At 38.3% G+C, this 23,351-nt stretch overlaps 1 protein-coding gene across 2 annotated transcripts in view; it reads right to left on the reverse strand.

The window, feature by feature from the left end:
• Positions 1 to 23,351, reverse strand: part of COLGALT2 (collagen beta(1-O)galactosyltransferase 2) — a 138,999-nt gene that overhangs the window by 35,097 nt on the left and 80,551 nt on the right. Inside the window, exons 3-5 of one of the 2 annotated variants that reach the window (XM_043964813.1) lie at positions 22,257 to 22,374; positions 13,380 to 13,514; positions 2,440 to 2,644 (exon numbers count right to left, since the gene is read on the reverse strand). In XM_043964813.1, coding sequence (XP_043820748.1) covers positions 2,440 to 2,644; positions 13,380 to 13,514; positions 22,257 to 22,374 — 458 coding nt within the window. The remainder of the gene's footprint in view (positions 1 to 2,439; positions 2,645 to 13,379; positions 13,515 to 22,256; positions 22,375 to 23,351) is intronic. The other variant, XM_043964814.1, reaches the window with a different exon arrangement.

A 23,351-nucleotide genomic window follows, 5' to 3' on the forward strand; every position in this document is an offset into this window, starting at 1 on the left:
AATGGGAGGAGGGACAGGTTCCATGACTGAAGAAGGTGAGCTGTTGGCAAGGGTAGTTTTTTGTTAAAGCTTAGCAACAGATAGCTTAAAAACTAAACAAAACAAAAATTCATATCAGCATTACATGTAATTGGAAAACCCAGGAAGCTCCTTAAAAAGTCTAGCAATAAGGAAATGCCTAACTAAATTATATACATCGATGTAATGGCATATCATAAAGTCATTAATACCAACGAGTATTAAGAATGTAAAGAAATTTGCAAAGACCCGTAGTAGGAAATGCAACGTGTGGCAAAAATCAGAATAAGAATATAGTACAGGATAATTATGTCCATACAATAGGAAAAGTAAGAAAAAACGAATATCCAAAGAGTCTTGATGGATACTAATAGGGAATGGATGAAAAGTTGTTATGATACTTTAAAACTTCAAATTAATCCAAATGACTAAGAATGTTCAAGTGGTGATACTGATATTCAAGATTATGTTCTAAATAGCATGTTTAATTTTTTTAAGCCCACCACCTGTCGAGAACAAAAAGCCATGCACCATGGCTTAGGAGACATCAGACTTTCCCTTTATTTAAAGTGACCCCCACCATTTGGAAGCTCACAGATATCGGACCATTCCTCTTCTAGCTCAGAGGAAATTGAACATTTTTTCTCTGAAAGAAAAAATCCTTTGCTGGCACAAAGTACAATGAAAAGTAAAGGTAAGGAAAGAATCAAAAGGAAGGGAAGGGATTATAGTTCCCAAGAGCAGAAATGAACACTAAACCAACTGAAAGGAAATAAGGAAAAAATTAGGGATGAAATCCTTATTTGATATGAAAGCAGACAGAAAAGACCTATAAGGGTAGTGAGGTTATGAAAGATAAATGTAGACATTGCCAAGAGAGGAAGAGGGAGCAATTTAGTTCTATGATTAAATGGAAAAGATAAAGGGAAAGTTAAAATGCTCTGACTTTCCAGGGTCATATTTTTGTCTCTTGACAACCATGAGTTTGAAGCCAACCTACGTAGACATAAACATTTCATGTCAGGTTCAAAGGGTGGGAAAAGAAATCCCGTCTTTTTAGTCTGACTGACAACCGGCAATATGTCAGTATCACAAACACATCACAGAGTCCCTTGTATTCAGCAAGTTCCTTCCCCTGCCCATCTCCTGAAGTAAGCCCTGGGGCCATCCACTTGAAAGCAGACAGTTTCAAATGCAGAATGGAAACAGGAATCAGAAGCTGTTCCATGCCTTGCCAGGTCCCATTTCAACAAAAAATAGTTTAGCTAAAAGGACATGCCAGCTAAGCATGAGTCTGCATGGACAAACCTATGATTTGTTTTTTAATTGATACAATACAAGAATTATCTACCTAGTGACGCCTTTATTTGACCTGGATGAAATTTCCTCCAGTCAGCTGCACTGCCTGCCAAATCTCATGAAGCTGTCAAGCGGAATTAACAGATAGGAGGGAGGGTGGAGAGGAGAAAAAAGACCTTTATTCACCTCCCTTAATGGGTCTGGACCCTGTTTTAATTAACTAATCTGACCTGACCCGCAAATCACTGTCAGCTTCCCTTTCTTTCTGAGAATTTTTCCAGCCCTCTGACTTTGGGGCTTTGCAGGAACGGATGCATCCAGGGGATTCAGATGTGAATCCAACTCTTCAAAACCCTCATGACATGAAGAAGGGGAAGGAGACATAATTAAGTTGTTACCCTGTCTCTCCTGGATAAATCACTTTAGCTATTTAAACTACCTTTGCTTTATTTTCAGCATCTGGGACTATAGTATTAGAAGGAGAAAATGGTCATGGAGCCCTCTAGAATTCTGAGTCATTAGAATGTAAGAACCTTGAAGGCAGAGACAGTCACCTATATTGTCTATATATATCAAGCATTATAAGACCAAGGCCTAGGAGGAAGGGAGCATCATGAGGAAGAGCTGAGGTGCACATCATTAGAGGGGATCATGGACACTTTAAATAAAGTGCCGTTGGCTCAGAGCTCTGCCTCAGTAGTTTTTTTTTTCTTGCAGATTTTACAATTTTTAAAATCCCCACATGCAGAGCATCTTACTTGAAGAGCAAAGCCTTTGAGTTCTGTGGATAGCATGCTCAATGAGGAAGGGTTTGCCTATTCAGCAGTCTGCATATTAACTTAGTTTTAAAATGTAATATAATCTATGTTTTATTGTGTTTTATTTATTTTGTTAGATGTTTTCTGTTACAATTTAATATTATATTGCCTCATTTAACATCTCTTCTCTGCACTCTTTAGGTGCTTATTAAAATTTCTTGAATTTTATTGAACCAAATTGTGCAATCCTCCCACAGAGGCAGGGGTCCAAACACACACACACACACACACACACACACACACACACACACACACACACACACACACCATCACACCATCACACCATCACACCATCACACCATACCTGCTTGCCTACTGGAGAAGGCAAAGACAATGATGTCATCAAAAGTCCAGGAATAATCTTGGTGCGGAGGAAAAAACATCAGCTTGTGTGAGGCGTCTTTCCTGAGGTCAATGAGGAAGGTGGAGTGAACCATGGGGACAGGAAAGCATCCTCTCCTCTTCCATTCCCTAATCTGAAGGTAGTCTGGGGTCCGTTTATAGTAGCCCTGTAAAACAATGAATTGATGGGTTGAATTCTTTGATAGTCAGATTATATTTTTCCATAGTTATTTTCTAGTCTGATGGTTTAGTGGACTGAGTGCTGGAATGACAGTCCAGAAGATCTGAGTTTGAATCCCATCTCAGATGTGAGCTCTGTGACTTAGTGAACGTTAAGCAATCTTTCTTTTTTCTTTTTTCTTTTTTTTTTTTCAGGGCAGTGGGGGTTAAGTGACTTGCCCAGGGTCACATAGCTAGTTAAGTGTCAAGTGTCCGAGGCCGGATTTGAACTCAGGTACTCCTGAATCCAGGGCTGGTGCTTTATCCACTGCACCACCTAGCTGCCCCCAAGCAGTCTTTCTTAACCTCAGTTTCTTCATCTATAAAGATGGAAATAATACCTAGAATGTTTAACTCACTTGGTCATCATGGGGAGGGGCAAAGGAACATGCATTCATTAAGCACTCTGTATGTGCCAGGCACTGTGATTTACAGATATTATATTATTTTAGCCTCACAACAACCCTGGGAGGTTGGTGCTATTATTATTCCCATTTTGCACATGAGGAAACTGAGACAGATAAGAGGTTAAATGATTTGCCCAGGATCAAATAGCTAGTAAGTGTTTGAGGCAGGATTTGAACTCTGGTGGGTCTAACTCCAGCCTCTGAGGTGAGTGTGGGGGACCCTCTAGCTGCCAAATGGAACATGAATACAAGTGCTTTGCAAACATTACCTCAAATATTATTTCCCACCTCGTTAGCAACAATTTGATGGTTATATAAGATAACACAGATGCACTTTTCAGCATGACCTATTTCAGATCAGTCATTCTCACAGTTTCTGGAGTTCACTCAAAGACTGGTAGGGAGAATACAAAGAGTGCTATCCACATGAGGTAGCTAAGTGGATGACAATATGGGACTCGGAGTCAGGAAAACCTGGGTTTGAACCCTGACTTTGCTACTTACCACTTGAGTGACCATAGGCAAATAATTTTAACTTCTTCAGCTCTCAGTTTCTTCATCTGTAAAATGAGAGGGGGTAGGCAAGACAATCCCCAGGGTTCTTCCCACCTCTGAATCTATGATCTTATTAAGTAGAAGAGATAGAATTTGAACCCATGTCCACTGACTACTAATTTACTGCAACACACTTCTTTATCTCCAAATTACCTGAATCTAAATGAGATTTTTAGGCTGCATGTAAGAATGACTAAAATTTAAGAAAGGTCTCCTCATTTAATAAATACATCATTCCAGTGGAGTCAAAGACAAAGAGAAAATGCTGTGGGCTGCCTATTGACCTAGAAGACCACATATTAATAGAATCTTTATTATATTGTATTTTAATTTATTTTCTCAAACATTTCCCAGTTATATTTTAAACTGGTTGAGGCAGCAGTTGGGGGCTTTGCAGCCAGCAAGTCTGATTCCTCTGCTTTAAGCAACAGGAATATGATAAATGGGGGCATGCTATATAATCTCTGAGAGGTGAAGATAAAGTAAGGAGATGACATTGTTTATTTATTTTTAAACAAACATCAGAACTGACATTTTTAGTGGAATGGGTTCATTTAACATTATCACCCTGGGAAGCTAAATCTGCTCAAGGCTACCACTACTACTCAGAACCTTTGGGGAGGTTTCTTCATAGTCAGCTTATGGGAGAGACACAACTGGTCTCACTGCTTTATAGTCATAATTCCTCTTTTCTTTTCCTTTCCTTATTTTTTCATTTCCTTTCTTTCATTTCCTTTCCCTTTCATTTCCTGGGCAAGTGACTTGCCCAGGGTCACACAGCTAGTTAAGTGTCAAGTGTCCGAGGCCAGATTTGAACTCAGGTACTCCTGAATCCAGGGCCGGTGCTTTATCCACTGCACCACCTAGCTGCCCCCCTAGGTTGGTTTTTAAATGTTTATTTTTGTATCTCTGATCCCTCCTCTCCACCCCCATTTAACACAAAATCTTACACATAGTAGATGATTCAAAAGTGATTGTTGAATGAATGGATGCAGGAATGAATAATTTTGTAAGGGCTATGCTTTATATAAACTTTTCATCCTAGGATCTCTTAGCACCTCTACAAAATTTGATAAAATTACTCAGTGATTCTTTTAACATTTCCAGTGCCAAGTACTGGCTCAATTGAATAGACTGAATCAGCAAATGCATATATACATATTCATACACACATGTACAACAACACTTCCACATAAATACATACATATATATATATATATACTTATATATATATATACATACATACACAATACACTCTGTGTATGTGTGTATAACTGAATTAAATACAAAACTCTGGGTTACTGATGAGCAATTTTAGAAACAGGGAACTTTGTACGTTTACAGTAAAATGATGCCTCCTGTAGACAAGAGGAGGGCTGATGAGACATCTCTCTGCTTGCTCCCTCTCCTATTTTCCATATAAATAAGGCACTGTTACTAAGTGTTCCCATTAGTCAGCCAAAGGCCTCTGGGATCATTTTTGGATGAACAAAGGCCTGGTTGGGAGGGCTCTGGCCATGTGAGTCTCTCCATGATGACACACTCAGCTACTGGACCAGTTCCTTCCAGCAAGACCAGGACAGGGAGTAGCATAAAGTCAAAGGGTGAAAGGCAAAAGTCACCAAAAAATAAGTCCTTTATGTTTACTTACACTGTATTACTTAATCAGGGCATGATGTTCCCTCTCCTTTAATGAATAAAGCAAAACCAAAAAAAAAATAGAAGAAAAACTAGAAGCAAAGATATACCACTCTTGGGGCATGGGCTTATCGAGCCACAATCAGAACAAGATTCTTTTTTCAACATTCTTAGTGTTATTTTTGCTACCTGTCCTGCTTTAGGGGTGTTGATTTTTTTTTAGCAGAGAGCTTTCAAAAATTTTTCCAGGTTAAAATAACAGAACTTATTTTTCCAAGGAGCTAAAAGGTTATTTTAAAAAAATAAATATTAACTTGTTGGTCACTACTACAACCGTACTAAGATGTGTCGATGATAACTTGGAGATGGAAAAGTTACTTTGGAAGTGGGAAAAATCAAGCACAAAAAGTTAATTCTTTTTCTTTATTCAAAATTCAAGTCAGTGGTAATACATGGATTAAGAACTAAGCCCTTTAGCTATTAGAATAAATTAAATTCTGGAAAGCCATTTATTAACTTTTATTTAAAAAATGATTCTTTTTGGCCCTTGGGTCATCTTAGCCCACAAACATACCTCAAAGTCAGTTTGATTTTTCTTCCTAATGCACAAACAAAATACTAAAAATGCCAGCTATCACTGTGCAGTGAACTGTGGGAATTTCAGGCTTAGGTGGGCTGGTCCATAGGGAAGCTGACAATCTGAAATTTTGCATGGGATATTGGGAAGACCTTTAAAAATGTGATTTCCTAAAATAGGCTAGACTTAGAATAAAATAAAGATAAAATGAGAATAAAATGAAGATAACATGAGAAAACCTGGCTTCAGATCCCAGCCCTGATGCTGACTATCTGGTGGACAAATCATTTGACTTCAGTTTCTTATCTGTACAGCTGAACAAGATGCCTTCTAAAGCCTAAATATAATAATAGCTAACCTTTATATGGCACTTACTATGCATTTCACAATTTTTTTTATCTCATTTGATCCTCAAAATGACCCTGGGAAGTAGGGGTTATTGTTATCATACCTAATATAGAGATGGGGAAACTGAGGCAAAAAGAAGGTAAGTGACTTACCTAGTGTTACAGAGCTAAGTTAGTCTCTGAAGCCAGATTTGAACTGACGTCTTCTTTATTTCAAGCCCAGTGCTCTCTCTACTGTGTCACCTAGCTTCTCTCAATAGCTTGCATTTATTTACACAGTACCTACTATGTGCCAGGTATCATCCTAAGTGCTTTACAAATATTTTCTCATATTTATCCTCACAACCCTGTGAGGTATGTGCTATTATTATTGTTATTTGCCCAACTTCACACAGCTAGTTAAAGCTTGAAGCTGGATTTGAACTCACGTGTTCCTAACTCCAGAAGCAGCCTTCTACCAACTGAGGTACTTAGAATCTATAGTTATATGATATTTTGAACCCTTCTCCCTTTTCCTAATCAATAGGGAAAAATGGGAATTTTACAAAAGCAAACCCTAGTATATTTTCCTTTAGCATTCTATTGAACCTCACAAGATATGCTTTTTAAAAGTGAAGTTAATTTATTTAGAATTTTCCCCAAGTTACACATAAAAACAAATTTTTTTCACATTGATTTTTTAAAACTTTGTGCTCCAAATCAATATGTTATATATGTTCAGTCATGCAAAACATCTCCACATTAGTCAGGTTGTGAAAGAAAAGAGACAAAATAACTTTAGAAAGAAGAACTAACAGAAAAAAATATACTTCAATCTGCATTCAGATACCATCAGTTCTTTCTCTATAGATGTACTTCATTTTTATAAGTCCTTCTGATAGTATCCTGTTCATCATTTCTTTCACAGTTACTATTGCTAACTGTATTACCCTCCATCCTATTCCCTCCCCTTGATTTTTACTCTATTTTCTATCTTCTTTCACCCTATCCCTCCTCAAAAGTGTTTTGATTTTTACTGCCTCTCCCCCTTCACCTCTCCTTCCTTCACCTCTTCCCCCTTATCCCCTTCCCTTCCCCTTTCCTGCAGGGCAAGGTATATTGCTATACCCACTTGAGTGTGTATATTATTCCCTCTTTGAGCCAATTCTTATGAGAGTAAGGCTTCCCTGCTCTTTCCCCATCTTCCCCTCTACTCCATAAGCTTTTTCTTGTTTCTTGTATGTGAGCTACTTTACCCCATTCCACTTCTCCCTTTCCCTTTCTTCTAGTGCATTCTTCTCACCCCTTAACTTTATTTTAAAGATGTCATCATGGGTCAGCTAGGTGACACAGTGGACAAAGCACCAGGCCTGGACCCAGGAGGCCCCAAGCCCAAATCCAGCCCCAGAAATAAGCCACCCCACCATGCCTGCCCCACAAAAAAGGATAAACAAAAAAAAATGCTTTACAGATATCATCCCTTCATATTCAATTTACACCTGTGCCCTCTAAGTATATTCCTTTCAGCTGTCCCAATACTGAGAAAGTTATTATGAGTTAGAAGTATCACCTTCTAGGGGCAGCTAGGTGGTGCAGTGGATAAAGCACCAGCCCTGGATCCAGGAGGACCTGAGTTCAAGTCTGACCTCAGACACTTGACACTTACCAGCTGTGTGACCCTGGGCAAGTCACTTAACCCCAATTGCCTCACTTAAAAAAATTATCTCTCCTAGATCTATTTTCCAGGTCAACTTTTTTTCCAAGGAGATATTTCATATTGCCCTCTATTCTTTTATTCATTTGAATTTGTTTTATTGTGTCTTGATTTCTCATAAAGTCATTAGCTTCTATTTGCTCTATCCTAATTTTTAAGCAGTGATTTTCTTTAGTGAGCTTTTTAGACTCCTTTTCCATTTGGCCAATTTGACTTTTCAAGATGTTGACTTTTTTTTCATGAACCTCCTGCATCACTTTCATTTCTCTTTCCATTTTTTCTTCTACCTCTCTTACTTTATCTTCAAAGTCGTTTTTGAGTGCTTCCATGGCCTGAGACCAATTCATATTTTCCTTGGAAGCTTTCGATGTAGGAACCCTGATATTGCTATCCTTTTATGAGGGTGCACCTTGATCTTCCTTGTCACTAAAGAAACTTTCTATGGTCCTCTTGGTTTTTAACTCCTTCTTAACATGTAGTGCTGCTTCTAGGATGCACTGACCCAAACTATAGGAAGTACAATTAGGCTGCTTTTCAGCCTGCCTGGCCTGTAAGCAACTACAGCCTGCTTGCTCTTTAACCTGGAAGCAGAAATCTGATTCTCTGTGGTCACAAGCTTGGTGTGACTGTGCCCCTGAGCAACACAACAGTGCTCCACCTTATCTCCAGCAGAGACCCCTGCTATCTCCCCCCAGCCAACTGCTGGACCCCCTCACTGGTCTGTGAGCCAAGTTTCAGAAGTAGCCACTGACGCTGATGATTCTGAGGCTCTGGAGGTGCGGTCTGCTTGCTCTGTGCTCCTCTCTCACCCAGGTACAACAGACCTTCCCTGTCACCCTTTTGAGGCATCTTGGGCTAGAAAATGACCTACTCTGTTCTTTTCTGGGTTCTGCTGTTCCAAGAATTGTCTTATGGTATTTTTTGGAGGTATGTGGACAGATCGTGTCCAGAACCCTGAAAGTTACAGCCCTTCCTTCACCATCTTGGCTCTGCCCCCCAACATATGCTTATTTTTACAAAAAAAAAAAAAAAACCCTCATCATTCCTAAAGCTATTAAAGCTTAAATATGCCCTAAGACTTTTGGGACACCCTGTATTGAATGTTCCTTACATACACACACACACACACACACACACACACACATATATATGGTAAATGAGGCAGAGGGTCAGGTTCCCAGAAGCACAGAACCTTAGCATGGGAAAGGACATGAGGATGATAGGGTAATGGATGTAGAACTGGAAAGAACCTCTGGAGCTTATCTTCAGTATGGTACCATGGAAAGAAGTCTGCATCTGGAGGCAGAAGAGCTAAGTTCCAATTTCAGTACTGCTACTTACTACTGTGTGTGTTTTGTTGTTGTTTGTTATTTTGTTTTGTTTTTTTGCGGGGCAATGAGTGTTAATGACATGCCCAGGGTCATACAGCTAGTAAGTGTCAAGTGTCTGAGGCCAGATTTGAACTCTGGTCCTCCTGAATTCAGGGTTGGTGCTTTAGCCACTGAACCACCTAGCTGCCCCTACTGTGTGTTTTTTCCCCCTACTAAATATGAGTTTTTTTTATCTTTCCTTAAAGATGTTCTTTAACTACTCTGGTCCTCTGTTTGCTCATCTAAACAATTAAGCATTGGGCCAGATGACTTTTTTTTTTTTAGCAAAAAACATTTATTTTTATTTTCCAGTTACATGTAAGGGTAGTTTTCAACATTCATTTTCATAAGATTTAGAGTTCCAAATTTTTCTCCCTCCCTCCCTCCCTCCTTTTCCTCCCCCTTCCACAAGATTGCAACCAGGTTATATATGTACAATCCACAAGTGTTCTTTTTATCAGTTCTTTCTATAGGGGTACATAGTAAGCTTCCTCATTAGTTCCTTTGGATTGTCTTGGATCATAGCACTGCTGAGAGTAGTTAAGTCATTCACAATTGCTCATTGAACAATACGGCTGTCACTATGCACAATGTCCTCCCAGCTCTGCTCACTTCACTATACATCGATGTTCATTAGTCTTTCCAGGTTTTTCGAGGATCATCCTGTCTGTCATTTCCTGTAGCACAAGACCATTCCACTACAATCATATAGCACAGCTTTTTCATCATTCCTCAATTGATGGACATTCCCTTGATTCTCAATTCTTAGCCTCCACCAAGAGTTGCTATAAATATTTTTGGTACAATTTTCCCCCCTTTTCTCTTTCTCATGATTACTATTGTTAACTGTTTCCCTTCCATCCTATTCCCTTCTCCATGATATTTATTCTATTATCCATCTTCTTTCATCCTATCACTCTTCAAAAGGGATTTGCTTCTGTCTGTCCCCTCCCCCACTCTGCCCTTCCTTCTTTTGCCCCTCTCTCTTTATCCCCTTCCCCTCCTATTTTCCTGCAGGGTTAGAGAGATTACTCCACCCAATTGAGTGTGAACATTATTCCCTCCTTGAGCCAATTCTAATGAGATTGAGGTCTTTGAGCCAATTCTGATGAGTGTTAGGCTCATTTACTGCCCAGATTAAATAGATTACTCCACCCAGTTGGGTGTGTGTGTTAGTTCCTCCTTGAGGCAGCTATGAAGAGTTTAAGGGCTTTGAGCCTTTTCTTTTTTTTTTCTTTTTCTTTTTTTTTTTTTAGTGAGGCAATTGGGGTTAAGTGACTTGCCCAGGGTCACACAGCTAGTAAGTGTTAAATGTCCAAGACTGGATTTGAACTCTGGTACTCCTGAATCCAGGGCCAGTGCTCTATCCACTGCGCCACCTAGCTGCCCCTGAGCCTTTTCTGATGAGTGTAAAATTCACTTACTGCCCTGCTCCTCTCCCATCTCTTCCCCCACTCCATAAGCCTTTTCCTATTTCTTTCATGTAGGATTTCACCTCTGTCCTTCCCCTTCCCCCAGTGAATTCCCTTCACCCCTCAATTTAACCCTAAAGATGTCATCACCTAGCTAAGTGACACAGTAGACAAAGCATCACCCCTGGACCCAGGGGGGTCCCAGCCAAAACCCGGCCTCAGACACAAGACAGTCACCCACTGCACGATCCCAGGTATGTCCCCCAGCTCCAATTTTTTATGGTTCTCTAGGGTCTTGTATTTGAAAGTCAAATTTGCCATTCAGTTCAGGTCTTTTCATCACAAATATCTGAAAGTCTTCTTTTTCATTAAAATCCCATTTTTTCCACTGAAAGATAATGCTGAGTTTTGCTGGGTAGGTGATTCTTGGTTGTAATCCCATTTCCTTTGCCCTTTGGAATATTATATTCCATGCCCTCCAGTCCTTTAATGTAGAAGCTGCTAGATCTTGTGCTATCCTTACTGGGACTCCACAGTACTTGAATTCTTTCTTTTTGGCAGCTTGTAATATTTTCTCCTTGACCTGAGAGCTCTGGAATTTGGCTATAATATTCCTAGGAGTTTTCCTTTTCGGATATCTTTCTGGAGGTGATCAGTGGATTCTTTCAATTTCTATTTTAGCTTCTTCTTCTTCTAGAATTTCAGGGCAATTTTCCCTGAGAATATCTTGGAAGATGGTGTCTAAGCTCTTTCCTTGATCATGGTTTTCAGGTAGACCAATAATTTTCAAATTATCTCTCCTGGACCTATTGTCTAGGTCAGCAGTTTTTCCCAGAAGATATTTCACATTGCCCTCTATTTTTTTATTCATTTGGATTTGCTATATTGTGTCTTGGTTTCTCATAAAAGTCACTGGCTTCCATTTGTTCAATCCTCATTCTCAGGCAATTATTTTCATCAGAGAGCTTTTGTACCTCCTTTTCCATTTGGCCAATTTGACTTTTCAAGCTGTTGACTTTTTTCTCATGTCTTTCCTGCATCACCCTCATTTCTCTTTCCATTTTTTTCTTTACCTGTCTAACTTTATCTTCAAAATCCTTTTTGAATGCCTCTATGGCCTGAGACCAATTCATATTTTTCTTGGAAGCTTTAGATATAGGGGCCCTGATGTTGACATCTTCCTCTGAGGGTGCCCCTTGGTCTTCCTTGTTACTGAAGAAACTTCCTATGGTCCTCATCTTTCTATGTCGGCTCACCTTGCCTTTCTTTTACTTGCCTTTTGGCTCCTTAAAGTGGGGCACTGTTTCCAGGCTGCAGTATCCCAAGCTTAAGAAGTCCCAGGTGGTATGATTTAAGGAGAATCAGGTTCTTCACTCTCCCAGCCTGTTCCCTGGTCCTTAGATGACCCCAGACCAACTTGCTAATCAACTAGCTTTGTGTGTTGTGGTTGTTAGCTCCGACGAGCCTGTGCCCCTCCCCAACCTGGGCCACTACTACTCCAGCCTAACTCCTGGTTCTCAGCAGGGGTATAAAATCCAAGTTCTGCCTCAGCACCAGCATATACCCCTGTAGTCTCCCCCCTGCTCGGGGCTCAGCCCACTCACCAGACTGTGAGCTTAGTTCCAGACGACACTGGTGCTTCAGCTGATTCAGAGGCTCTGGGGGTCTCCTTCTCTGGTGAGATCATCCTGAGACTGGATCTGTGTCAGGGTGACTCTGGGATTGGGCTTGACTCCTGTATCAGCACAGCAGCTCCCTCCTTCTGACCTTCCAAGCCGTTCTTGGTTAGAAGATGATTTCAGCACATTCTTCTGTGAGTTTTGCTGCTCTGGCCATTTTCCTATGGCGTTCTTTGGATGTTTTTTGGAGCGATCATGACATGAGTTCGGGAGCTCACTGCCTTTCCTCCGCCATCTTGCCAGATGACTTTTAAAGCTCTTTCCAGCTCTAAATCCAGGAATCTATCACCTTCTCCATCCTTCTCAATCTTCAAATCAGGGAAGATGAAGTTCAGGGAAAGCAAAATTAACTTAAAAAGTCATCAATTTTAAGCTTGTACTAAAAGAAGTAACCCCCTCTAAGTTGTCCCAGCACAGAACCTCATGCATAATAAGCAAGTGATAAAATTGACTTGTTGACTTGACTCAGCCAGCTCTGCTTAAATACTTTCATCTCTTTCAGTGCTGAGAAACTCACCACTCCTACAGTGAGACAGCCCATTCCAATTCTATGCCATCGGCATAGACAGTTCTTTTTTTCTGAAAAATCTTTTTTCACAATAGAGATGGGCAGGTAGGTGGCACAGTGGTTAGGTCCTGAAGTTGGGAGGATCCCAGTTCAAATCTCACTTCAGATACTTACTAGCTGTGTGACCCTAGGCAAGTCCCTTAACCCCAATTGCCTTAAAAACACCCTGGGTGATCTCCAGTTGTCCTGATATATATCTTGCCACTGGACCCAGATGGCTCTGGAGGACAGAGTGAGGTTGTTGACCTTGTTGACCCCCCTCACTTAAATCCAATTCGGTGCAAGTTATAAAATCACTCTGATGTCACGGTCTTCTTTGATAACAATGGACAAACAACAAGAGTTGGGTGAGGGGGGGAGAGGAAAGATATGGCTGTGGATACATCATTGCTTCATTAACAACCATGACCCTCAAAGTATTGCCCAATACAACTTGCCTGAGGTGTGATTCCACACCAGAAATTAGAGTAGAGGCTTCGAGATTCCAACATCGGGGCCACGATAGTCTTGTTTTCAGAGATCATAAGACTGAGGGTCTGTGGATTAGTCAGGAAATTGTCGACATCTATAAACTTGGAAGAGAAGGGAAAAAATAGGTGACACTTTTCAAAGGCAGATGAAAGAACATAGATATAACACTCAGAAAATTATTCCTCACATACAAAGCTAGCTTTTTAGGCTACACTCTCCAGAAGATATAGCAACTGAGAAATTTTTGAAAAATATATTAGTGTCTAAATACAAAACTTGCGGACTCAATTTCATACAACTAGTACTTTTATCCCTGGTTTTAGTTCAAGGCTGGTGCCTACCTTTACATCCCCCATGACAAATTTTGCCAGGCTTCAGGTAAAGTTATAAAGTTCACTACTCAAGTTGGCTCGGAATCAATTATCAATAATATTTTATTATGGGTAGTATCTCAGTTTAAAGAATAGGATTATTTCTAATATTATTCAATGAGGTGATCATTAGGTTAAAGACTGTTTTCCTACTGTAGATACAATAAAATTTGTTATACTGAAGAAAATTGAGAAAACACATGCATTCAGAAGCTTCTATTTTCAAGTCAATCTACCACAAATACCAGTCAATCAATAAGTATTTATTAAATAGTCATTATGTGCTAGGCACTATGATATGCATTTTTTTCATATGATATTTATGACAGGCACTATGGTATAGTAACCAGAAAGCAACTAGAACAATCTGGATTTAGGTCATTCTCCTGTTACATACTATCTGTGTGACTGTAACTTCTCAGGATCCCAAACAATTCTTGAACACTATTAAGTTGCTATTCAGTGGGCCCACCTGCATTAGTTGAGAAAGTTTCCTCACCAAGTATTAACAGATATCAGATTAAATTAAATCAGTATAAAATGTCTTTAAAGTTATATGTCTATATTATAATTTCTATATAGTGTTAAATAAGCTTTTTTGAATTTTTATTTTCTTTTTCAATTAACAAGCATTTATTTCCTCTACCCTCTACTTCCTTTCCCCTCAAACTGAAAAGAGAAGAAAAATAAAATCTTGAAGTAAATATGAATAGTTAAGCAAAAGAAATTTCCACATTGGCTATGTCCAAAAATGTGTTTCTCTGAATGTTGAGTCAGCTACCTCCACTTCAAGAGGTAACTAACATGCATCATCATTAGAATCATGATTGGTTACTGCATTGAATAGAGTTCATCAGTCATTCCAAGTTGTTTGTCTTTACAATGTTGTTCTCCCGAGTCTGCTCACTTTACATTCACCTTCCTGGGTTTCTCTGAAACCATCTCTTTTCTCATTTCTTACAGGACATTAATATCCCATTACATTTACAACCCACAATTTGTCTGGCTCTTCCCCAATGGATAGGCACTCCCTTAGTTTCCAGTTCTTTGACACTTCTAAAAGAGCTACTATAAATATTTTTGTGCATAAAGATCTTTTTCATCTTTCTTAAATCTTTCTGGGGAAAGATATACAGTTTAGTTTTGTGCCATAGCTCCAAATTGCTTTCCAGAAGGGCTGTACCAATTCATAGTATACCTGTTTCCTCACAATCCCATCAAACATTTGTCATTTTCCCTTTTTTGTTCATCTTTACCAGTCAGATGGGTGTGAGGTGAAATCTCCAAGTTATTTTAATTTGCATTTTTTTATCAATGATTTAAGGCATTTTTATATTTTCTGTTTATAATTTGAATTTCTTTTTTTGAAAACTTCCTGCTCTCATCCTTTGACCATGTATCAACTGCAAAATGACTCATTCTTATAAATTTGGGTCAGTTCCGTTTATCTTGGAAATGAGGCCCTAATCAGAGAAATTTGCTGCAAATATCTTTTTTTTTTTGCCAGTTAACTTCTAAATATTCTTAATAAAATGTGGCACTTCCTACAAAATATGCTGGTGATTTACATTTTGAAGAGATGATGTAAAATATGAGACTCTTTTTGGGGAGCTGTACATTCAGAGTGAAATAAAGAGCTCCTGGCCTTCATCAGAATCTTAGTGATAACCAGGATGAAACAAGCAACAGACCTTGTCATTTTTGTCTCCATTCCTAAGCACCCTCCCCACCCTGCAAAAACAAAAACCTCTCCTGGACCTCCAGGTCACATAACATAAGTAGGCTCATTAAAGCCTATGGAAAACAGCCCTTTTCAATTTTCACAGGGATAATAAGGGACTTCTCTTCCTGGATTCATGGGAGTAGCACAGATGTGCATACAGCTGTTCTACTCTTAAGCAACATCAGGTGCATTGAAACCAAGTACACTCTCGAGAGGATGAAGATGACACCTACATACCCAAGCCAGCATTCTTCTGGTTATTCTAAAAGATGCAGGCGAAAATGTTGGAACCAATTCAGAGACAATAACTCTCCCTTATAATTGAGTGTAATAAGTAAGAGATTGTGGGAACAAAATAGGAGACATTCCACTCTCTCCCTAAACATTTCGAGTATGCATGTTCTCTGGGGCAAAAGCTAAAATGGAACCGAATTTCACATTTTAACTGTAGCAATGTAGTTTTAGCTTGCATAATAATTATCCAGTCTTGTATGAATTAGAGAAATCTTTCTTCTGAAGAGCTCACAACTCTTCAGTTATCTTGCCTTATTCATGGCTTCCCATGAGGACATAGCCAGTCTTCGTGCTGTAGGAAGTCATAACAAAGTTGTGCAAAGGATCATTCTCTCACCAACTGACATAGAGAGCTATTAGGGAGGCTAGGACAAAAATTGGGAATCCTGATAGTTATTCCTCTGCCATGCCCTCTTTACTATCTCTCTTTCCTTGGTTTGAAAAAAAAAAAAACATTTAAAATGACAGAAAGAGAACATAAAAAGAAGTAAAAGTCTTTATACCTCCCTTGAAAATAGCAATAGAGGGGCGGCTAGGTGGCGCAGTGGATAAAGCACCGGCCCTGGATTCAGGAGTTCCTGAGTTCAAATCCGGCCTCAGACACTTGACACTTAACTGGCTGTGTGACCCTGGGCAAGTCACTTAACCCCATTGCCCCATAAAAAAAATAAATAAAAAAGAAAAAAAAAGAAAATAGCAATAGAAACAATAAAAAGAAATCAAATTTCTAGAAAATTTTCAAAAGGCAATGAACTCTACTACGATTTAAAAAATAGAATTTTAAAGAAACAAAAAGGACAAATTCCTGGAGAAAAGGCCTAAGGAAGAAACACTGGAAACAATGCAAAGAAATCCCCAAAGGTGAATTCCCTTGAAGAAGAAAATCTTTCAAGGAAGCTTCAAACTCATTAAAAATGAAGTCCTGGGAGAAATTAAATGAACACATGATCTTTCTAATAAATCTCAGATACAACTAAAGGACTATCTGAACACAACAAAGAAAGCTATGCAATTAAAGCCCCAACTTTAGCTTAAAAAGTCTACAAAAAGACTTAAAAATTCACAAAAAAATTGAAAATAACATTGAAACATCATTAGAAGTAGAAAAAAAGCACAACAAATGCAGCAGAATGAAGAATGATCATGCAGTCAATGTGGAAAAAGTGAATAATTGAACTGTAAAAATATATGGAAACGATGTAGGAAAAACTTACAGAGTTGGAAGACATATCTAGGAGACTGAACTTTTGAAATAATGGTATCCCTAAACACAGCAAAAAATAAAAAAAAAGGAAATAACTTAAGTCATCACTTTTCAAGGAGTTATTCAAGAAATTTCCCAACACTCTTAAGAACAAGTAATACTCTACATACAGGAAGAGTCCAAATAAAAATGAGAATAAATTTAAAATTCAAATTCAGCTGGCAGATTATCTTCAAATTTCAAAACCACAATGATAAAGAAAATCATCTTTCAAGTGACTTTGAAGGAGAAAGAAACCACAAATGAGAAAGTGCCAAAATAGAAAAGCCAAAAGAAGCCGAAGTAAAACTTGTGCCCACTAACCAATCAATTAACAAATATATAGTAATCTCCTACTATGTACCAGACACTGTATTAGGCTCTGGAGATGCAGAGAAAAAAATTCAATGAGCCCTGCTCTCAGGAACCTTACATTCTAGTAGAAGAGACATCATGTACAAAGTATACTCAGAATGCATATGCAGAATAAATGCAAAATAAATATAAGGTGTTTAATTATATGGTAGGGAGGAAGCTAGGTGGTGCAGTGGATAGAGCACCAGCCCTGGATTCAGGAGGACCTGAGTTCAAATCTGCCCTCAGACACTTGACACTTACTAGCTGTGTGACCCTGGGCAAGTCATTTAATTGCCTCACCAAAAACAAACAAACAAACACACAAAATAAATAAAAAGATATATGATAGGGAAGTAGGATATGAGCAATCAGGAGGAGAAACAAGAAAGGCAGCATGAGGAAAGTGCTGCTTATGTCTCATTTTGAAGGGTGAATGTTAGAGATTTTGTGAGGCAGAAGTGAGGAAGGAAAGAATCCCAAGCATGCTATCATGTATGAGTTTAGAAAAGATGAGCTTCAATTTCAGAATCAGTTTCTAAGCATTCTGCTTGATGGTAATAGATTGACATTTAAAATGCAAAACAATTCCAAAGAATTCATGGAGAAAAGGACTCATGCAAATATCTTTCCAAACTAGGTCACAATTGAAATTGTAATGTAAGAGATACAAATCTCCAAAGATTTAAATCATATGATCAAAAAGGTTTTAGATTCATAAAGAAAATGGTGTTGAAAAGACAGAAGTTGTTCAATCTACAATGAAACACCTGTCTTTCATCAACTACAGTATCAGGTGTTAGGGAAAATTGCACATGCAATCACAATTGTGTTTAGTTTTGTTAAAATTAACTTTAGTTGGGGGCAGCTAGGTGGCGCAGTGGATAGAGCACCGGCCCTGGAGTCAGGACGACCTGAGTTCAAATCCGGCCTCAGACACTTAACACTTACTAGCTGTGTGACCCTGGGCAAGTCACTTAACCCCAATTGCCTCACTAAAAAAAAAAAAAAAAAAAATTAACTTTAGTTATCAATATAGTTCAGCAAAATAAGAAAGTTTAACTTGCCTTCCAAAATAATATAAAGCAGTTGCAATAAAGGTAAGTCAAGACCAAATTTAATGTTAAATATAAATTGATTCCATCTCCTAATAAAAAGAAAAAGGTCATAAAATGTACTTAAAAAGTAGAATGAATCATTGTGTTGTCTGCTGGGAATATATTTAATGCAAAATATTTATACAGATATTAACTCAAAGATTGGTCAATAAGATATCAAACAATAGTCAGTCTAAGTAATGCTGAGGCTACACTGAATGGGATCATAAATTTGAATAGAGTTCATTAAAATAGACATGATAAAAATGAAAACACATATGAATAAAGTTATATAGTAATCAAATTCATAAAACAAAATCTTAGAAAGCTAATAATAGCCAATTTCATTCTCTATTATCAGACTATAAGTCTATCGAAATAAGAAATGAGTTACTGATTTGAACAGGTTAATGAATAAGCTGATTTTTAGAGATATGTGGAGAAAACATTATGGAAAAAGTGCTGCTGCTGCTGCTGCTGCTGATAACAACTCACATTTTTGTAACATCATTCTGATTTGATCCTCACATCAACCCTATGTGATAGGTATTATTACATGAATATTTATAAATAATGCATTTGTGGTTTTGCATGGTTGGTTCCTGATATCTAGAATTCAATTCCTCCCCACTTCTCTTTTTTTTTGGTGGGGCAATTAGGGTTAAGTGACTTGCCTAAGGTCACACAGCTAGTTAAGTGTCAAGTGTCTGAGGCTGGATTTGAACTCAGGTCCTCCTGAATTCAGGGCCAGTGCTCTATCTACTGTGCTACCTGGCTGCCCCCCCCCCACTTCTTCTTATTAGAATTCCAAGGTTTCAGAGTTCAAATCTGGCCTCAGACACTTGACACTTACTAGCTTTGTGACCCTGGGCAAGTCACTTAACCCTCATTGCACAGCAAAAAAAAAAAAAAAAAAAAGAAGAAAAGAAAAGAAAAAAAGAAAAAGAAAAAAGAATTCCCAGATTCCTTGGAAGCACAGCCAAGGTGCCATTTATTAACAAAGGCCTTTCTTGGGCTTTGCAGTTGTTAGCTCTCTCTTTTAAATTAGTCAGTCAATAAATATGTATTAAACACCTATTATGTGCCAAGCACTGTGGAAAGTACATGCATGTTGCAGCTACTTTTATATGTCAAAGCCATATCTAACCACTAGGATGTAAGATCCTTGGAAACAAAGACTTTACTTTTAAATCTTTGTATCCACTCCATACTCATCATGATGCATTGCCAAAAGCAGACACTAAATAAATATGTATTGAACTGAAAATGTATAGGATGCAATCAAAACAGTTGCTATAGGCAAATGTAGAGTCCTCAATGCCTTCACTATATGTGGGGAAAGGAGGAATAAACAAGTTGGGGCTGCAGCTAAAAAATCAAATAAGGAACAAAATGAAAAAACAACAACACCTGAAATCAAAGCAGATCAACAAAATAAAAAACAAGTTCAGGAGCAGCTAGGTGGTGCAGTGGATAAAACATTTGTCCTGGATTCAGGAAGATCTGAGTTCAAATATGAACTCAGACACTTGATCCATACTGACTTGAGTGACCCTGGGCAAATCACTTAACCCTCATTGCCCCGCCCATAAAAACAAACAAACAAACAAACAAACCCCAAACCAAATTGAACTATAAAGACTAACTACAACAACAGCAAAGCAATAAACCCCAATTATACAATATTTGGTTAAGTATGTGAGAAGAGGGAAGAGAAAGGAAAGGCAAGAAATGTCTAAAACTGGATTTCTTCATAAGATTTTCTGGCATGTAGCAGCTAAGGACAACCACCTGAATTAGGGTGTTGGCTAACTGGAGGACAAATGCATCTGGCCAAGCAGTTCAGGACAATGGAGTAAGGGCAGAAAAGTCTGTAATTAAAGTGGTATGATTAAAATAAACAGTACAGATCTCACTTAGGAGCCCCAGTGAGAGATTCCCCATCACAGATGATAGGAAATTGGTGATGACAGTTAGTAGGGTGAGTTAGCAACAAGAGCTACAAGAAAACAAAGCATCTGATTGTCACTTAATATGGTAGGCAAGAGGAATGTTGTAATGATTTGAAGAATTTGTGCTATGTTTTTTTTTTCCTTAGAAGCAATTAAAATATGTGTGTCCAAAATGCAAGTTAATCTTCCCTCAAAGGGAGAAAGGTAAAACAACTCTCTACTCTCCAGCTCATTTATTAAATAAATTTTATTATATTTATAATAAATAAGATACATATTTAAAATAGATAAAATGTTATATGCAAATATATCATATATGTGTACACATATAATACATGATATAATGTAGTAAAACAATATGACATATCATGTATAATATATTATATCATTATAATATAGTGAATAATATATTGTATTATAAAATTATTATTTATTAAGGAGAATAAAGTAGTTTTGGGGGAAGAATGCCAGAAATGATTCAGGGGGAAAACAAGTAACTGCTCATTTATAAGCCATATGTGTATATATGTTATATATGTATACTGATATAGCTAGATATATAGATATGTATATATTATATATACTGTGCATTGAAGCCCTCCTCCCCCAAAGCAACAATGATAATACACACATATACATACGCATTTCATAATGACCAGGTAGAATTTGTATTATGCATGAAAGGGTGGTTCAAATTTAAATTCACATACTAAGTCAGAAAGAACAAAAATCATATGATTAGTCAGATGTGGTGGCACAAATCTGTAATCCCTGCTCCTGGGGAGACAGAGGCTGGTGCATGGATCATTCTCAGGAATTCTGAACGGCAGTTGGGCTAAAAGCTGATTGGATGTCTATGCAAAATCCAATACTAATATGTTGTGTGGTGGATCACCAGTCTCCCTAAGGAAGGAATAACTGGTTACATCAAGAAAGCAGGAGAAAACTTCCAGGCTGATTGGGATTGGCATTGATATTGGGCTCCTGAGTGGCAATTACATTTCCAGTCCGGGAGAGATTGGGGAACCAAGTCTCAAAACACAAGACAAGACAAGACAAGACAAGACAAGACAAGACAAGACAAGACAAGACAAGACAAGACAAGACAAGACAAGACAAGACAAGACAAGACAAGACGAGACAAGACAATATAATTGTGAGAACCATGGCACCACCCCCTGTTGAGAAAGCATGAGATGACCTTTCTTAGGTCATCCTGGTGTTCCAGAAGTTCATGGACCACCTGTAAGTCATGCCAGTCAATGGACTTGAATGCTACCAGGAATGGCTGAATAAATTGAGATGTTCTTGCACAATAAGAGAAACGGTGAATAAGAAGTCAGAGAAATTCAGAGACTATTGAACAGTTTTAGAAGAAAGTAAGCAGAACCAAGAGAACAATATAAACAAATGACCCCAATAATATAATGAAAAACATTAGAATTCAGATGAATTCAATGACCAACTTTGACTCTAGAGTTCTGATGATCATTGGATTAGGCACTACAGCATGGTGGTGCAGTGAATAGAGTGCTGAACCTGAAGCTAGGAAGACCCAAGTTCAAATCCAGCCTCAGTCAGTTACTAGCATGTGTGACCCTAGGCAAGTCATTTAACCTGTTTGCCTCATTTTCCTCATCTGCAAAATGAGAGGTTTATAGTCCATGATCTTAAGTCCTTTCCATTTCTAAATTTACCAGCCTGTGAACCTATGAGATTGAAGAAAAAAAGCTCATTTTGATTTCAGTGTACACAGCTGTTAGACAATTCCTTTCAATATGTCCAAGAAACCAAAACATCTGCTTTTACCAGGATGTAGTCTGACCATTTTTCCCTCGCAGTTCGAAGGGCAGCCTGCCGAAGTTTCATCACATGGGTAAACCGGGAGCCTGGCCAGTGCTTTGGTCCAATTTCATCGGGATAAAACCTAAGAAAGAAGGGAAGGATGACTGCATTTCTGTTTTGTTTCAACTTGTGGGGCAGCTGCTCAAAACATTCATCTACTTTCTACTCCATTTTAATGAAAGAAGTGAAGGAAAAGTTAGGGAACAATCACCTTAGGTAACCCCAAAACATCTGGACATAGAGAGATGTTCCCAAAGGGAGACAAAGCCTATTCCTATTCCCTAGTTTCTGAACAAATGTCTCAGTAGAAACTTTAGGTGGAGCGAGACTATGGACCAAAACTAGTAGAATTTGTCTCTTTTCAGTCCCAACAGCTGCCAACAGCTGTGTCTTTGAACTCTGTCCTCATAACAAACACAATCCAATTGTTACAGCTTTTAAATTACTATATAGATGCTTGGTTTGAGGGGCTATTTTGACATTAATAATTGCCGTAAAGAGCAATACTGACTCAGTGGACCCCACTTTCCTAAATCAGTGACCAATAAAAATTCTTGTGGAACTGCTGTCACTATAGTTCTCTCTTTTTCTGACTTGTAGAACACAAAATTACTCTTGGTTGATCCTACCTTCTACTGACTCATGGTCTTAAAGTAAAAAAGAGGGCCAGAGGAGCAGCAGATTGAAATATAAGAAAATATAGGGCTAATGTTTCATTAATGGAGTCATGATACATATTTCCTGACACATTTTTTACTCTAATTGTTCTCAGGTCAGATAGTACTATGGCATATGTTCATTTAGACTTAGTTTCAAGGATCATACTGTGTTCTTTCATCAAATTTCTCTACATTTACCATGGAAGTAAGTGTTGATCCTGAAATCATCTTCACAGTGCTCTTTTTCCTCATCTTATTCATGGGTACTACAAGATGAGATGATCCCAAAATGATGTTTCTGGGTGACATGAAATGAAGTCTTTGGGTCTACTATATAACCAACCTAAACAACCAACAGAGGAAGCATAACTATGAGGATAGAGTCCTGCATTTGGCATCA

The sequence above is a fragment of the Dromiciops gliroides genome, chromosome 4 (genome assembly GCF_019393635.1).
Source record: "Dromiciops gliroides isolate mDroGli1 chromosome 4, mDroGli1.pri, whole genome shotgun sequence".
NCBI lineage: Eukaryota > Metazoa > Chordata > Mammalia > Microbiotheria > Microbiotheriidae > Dromiciops > Dromiciops gliroides.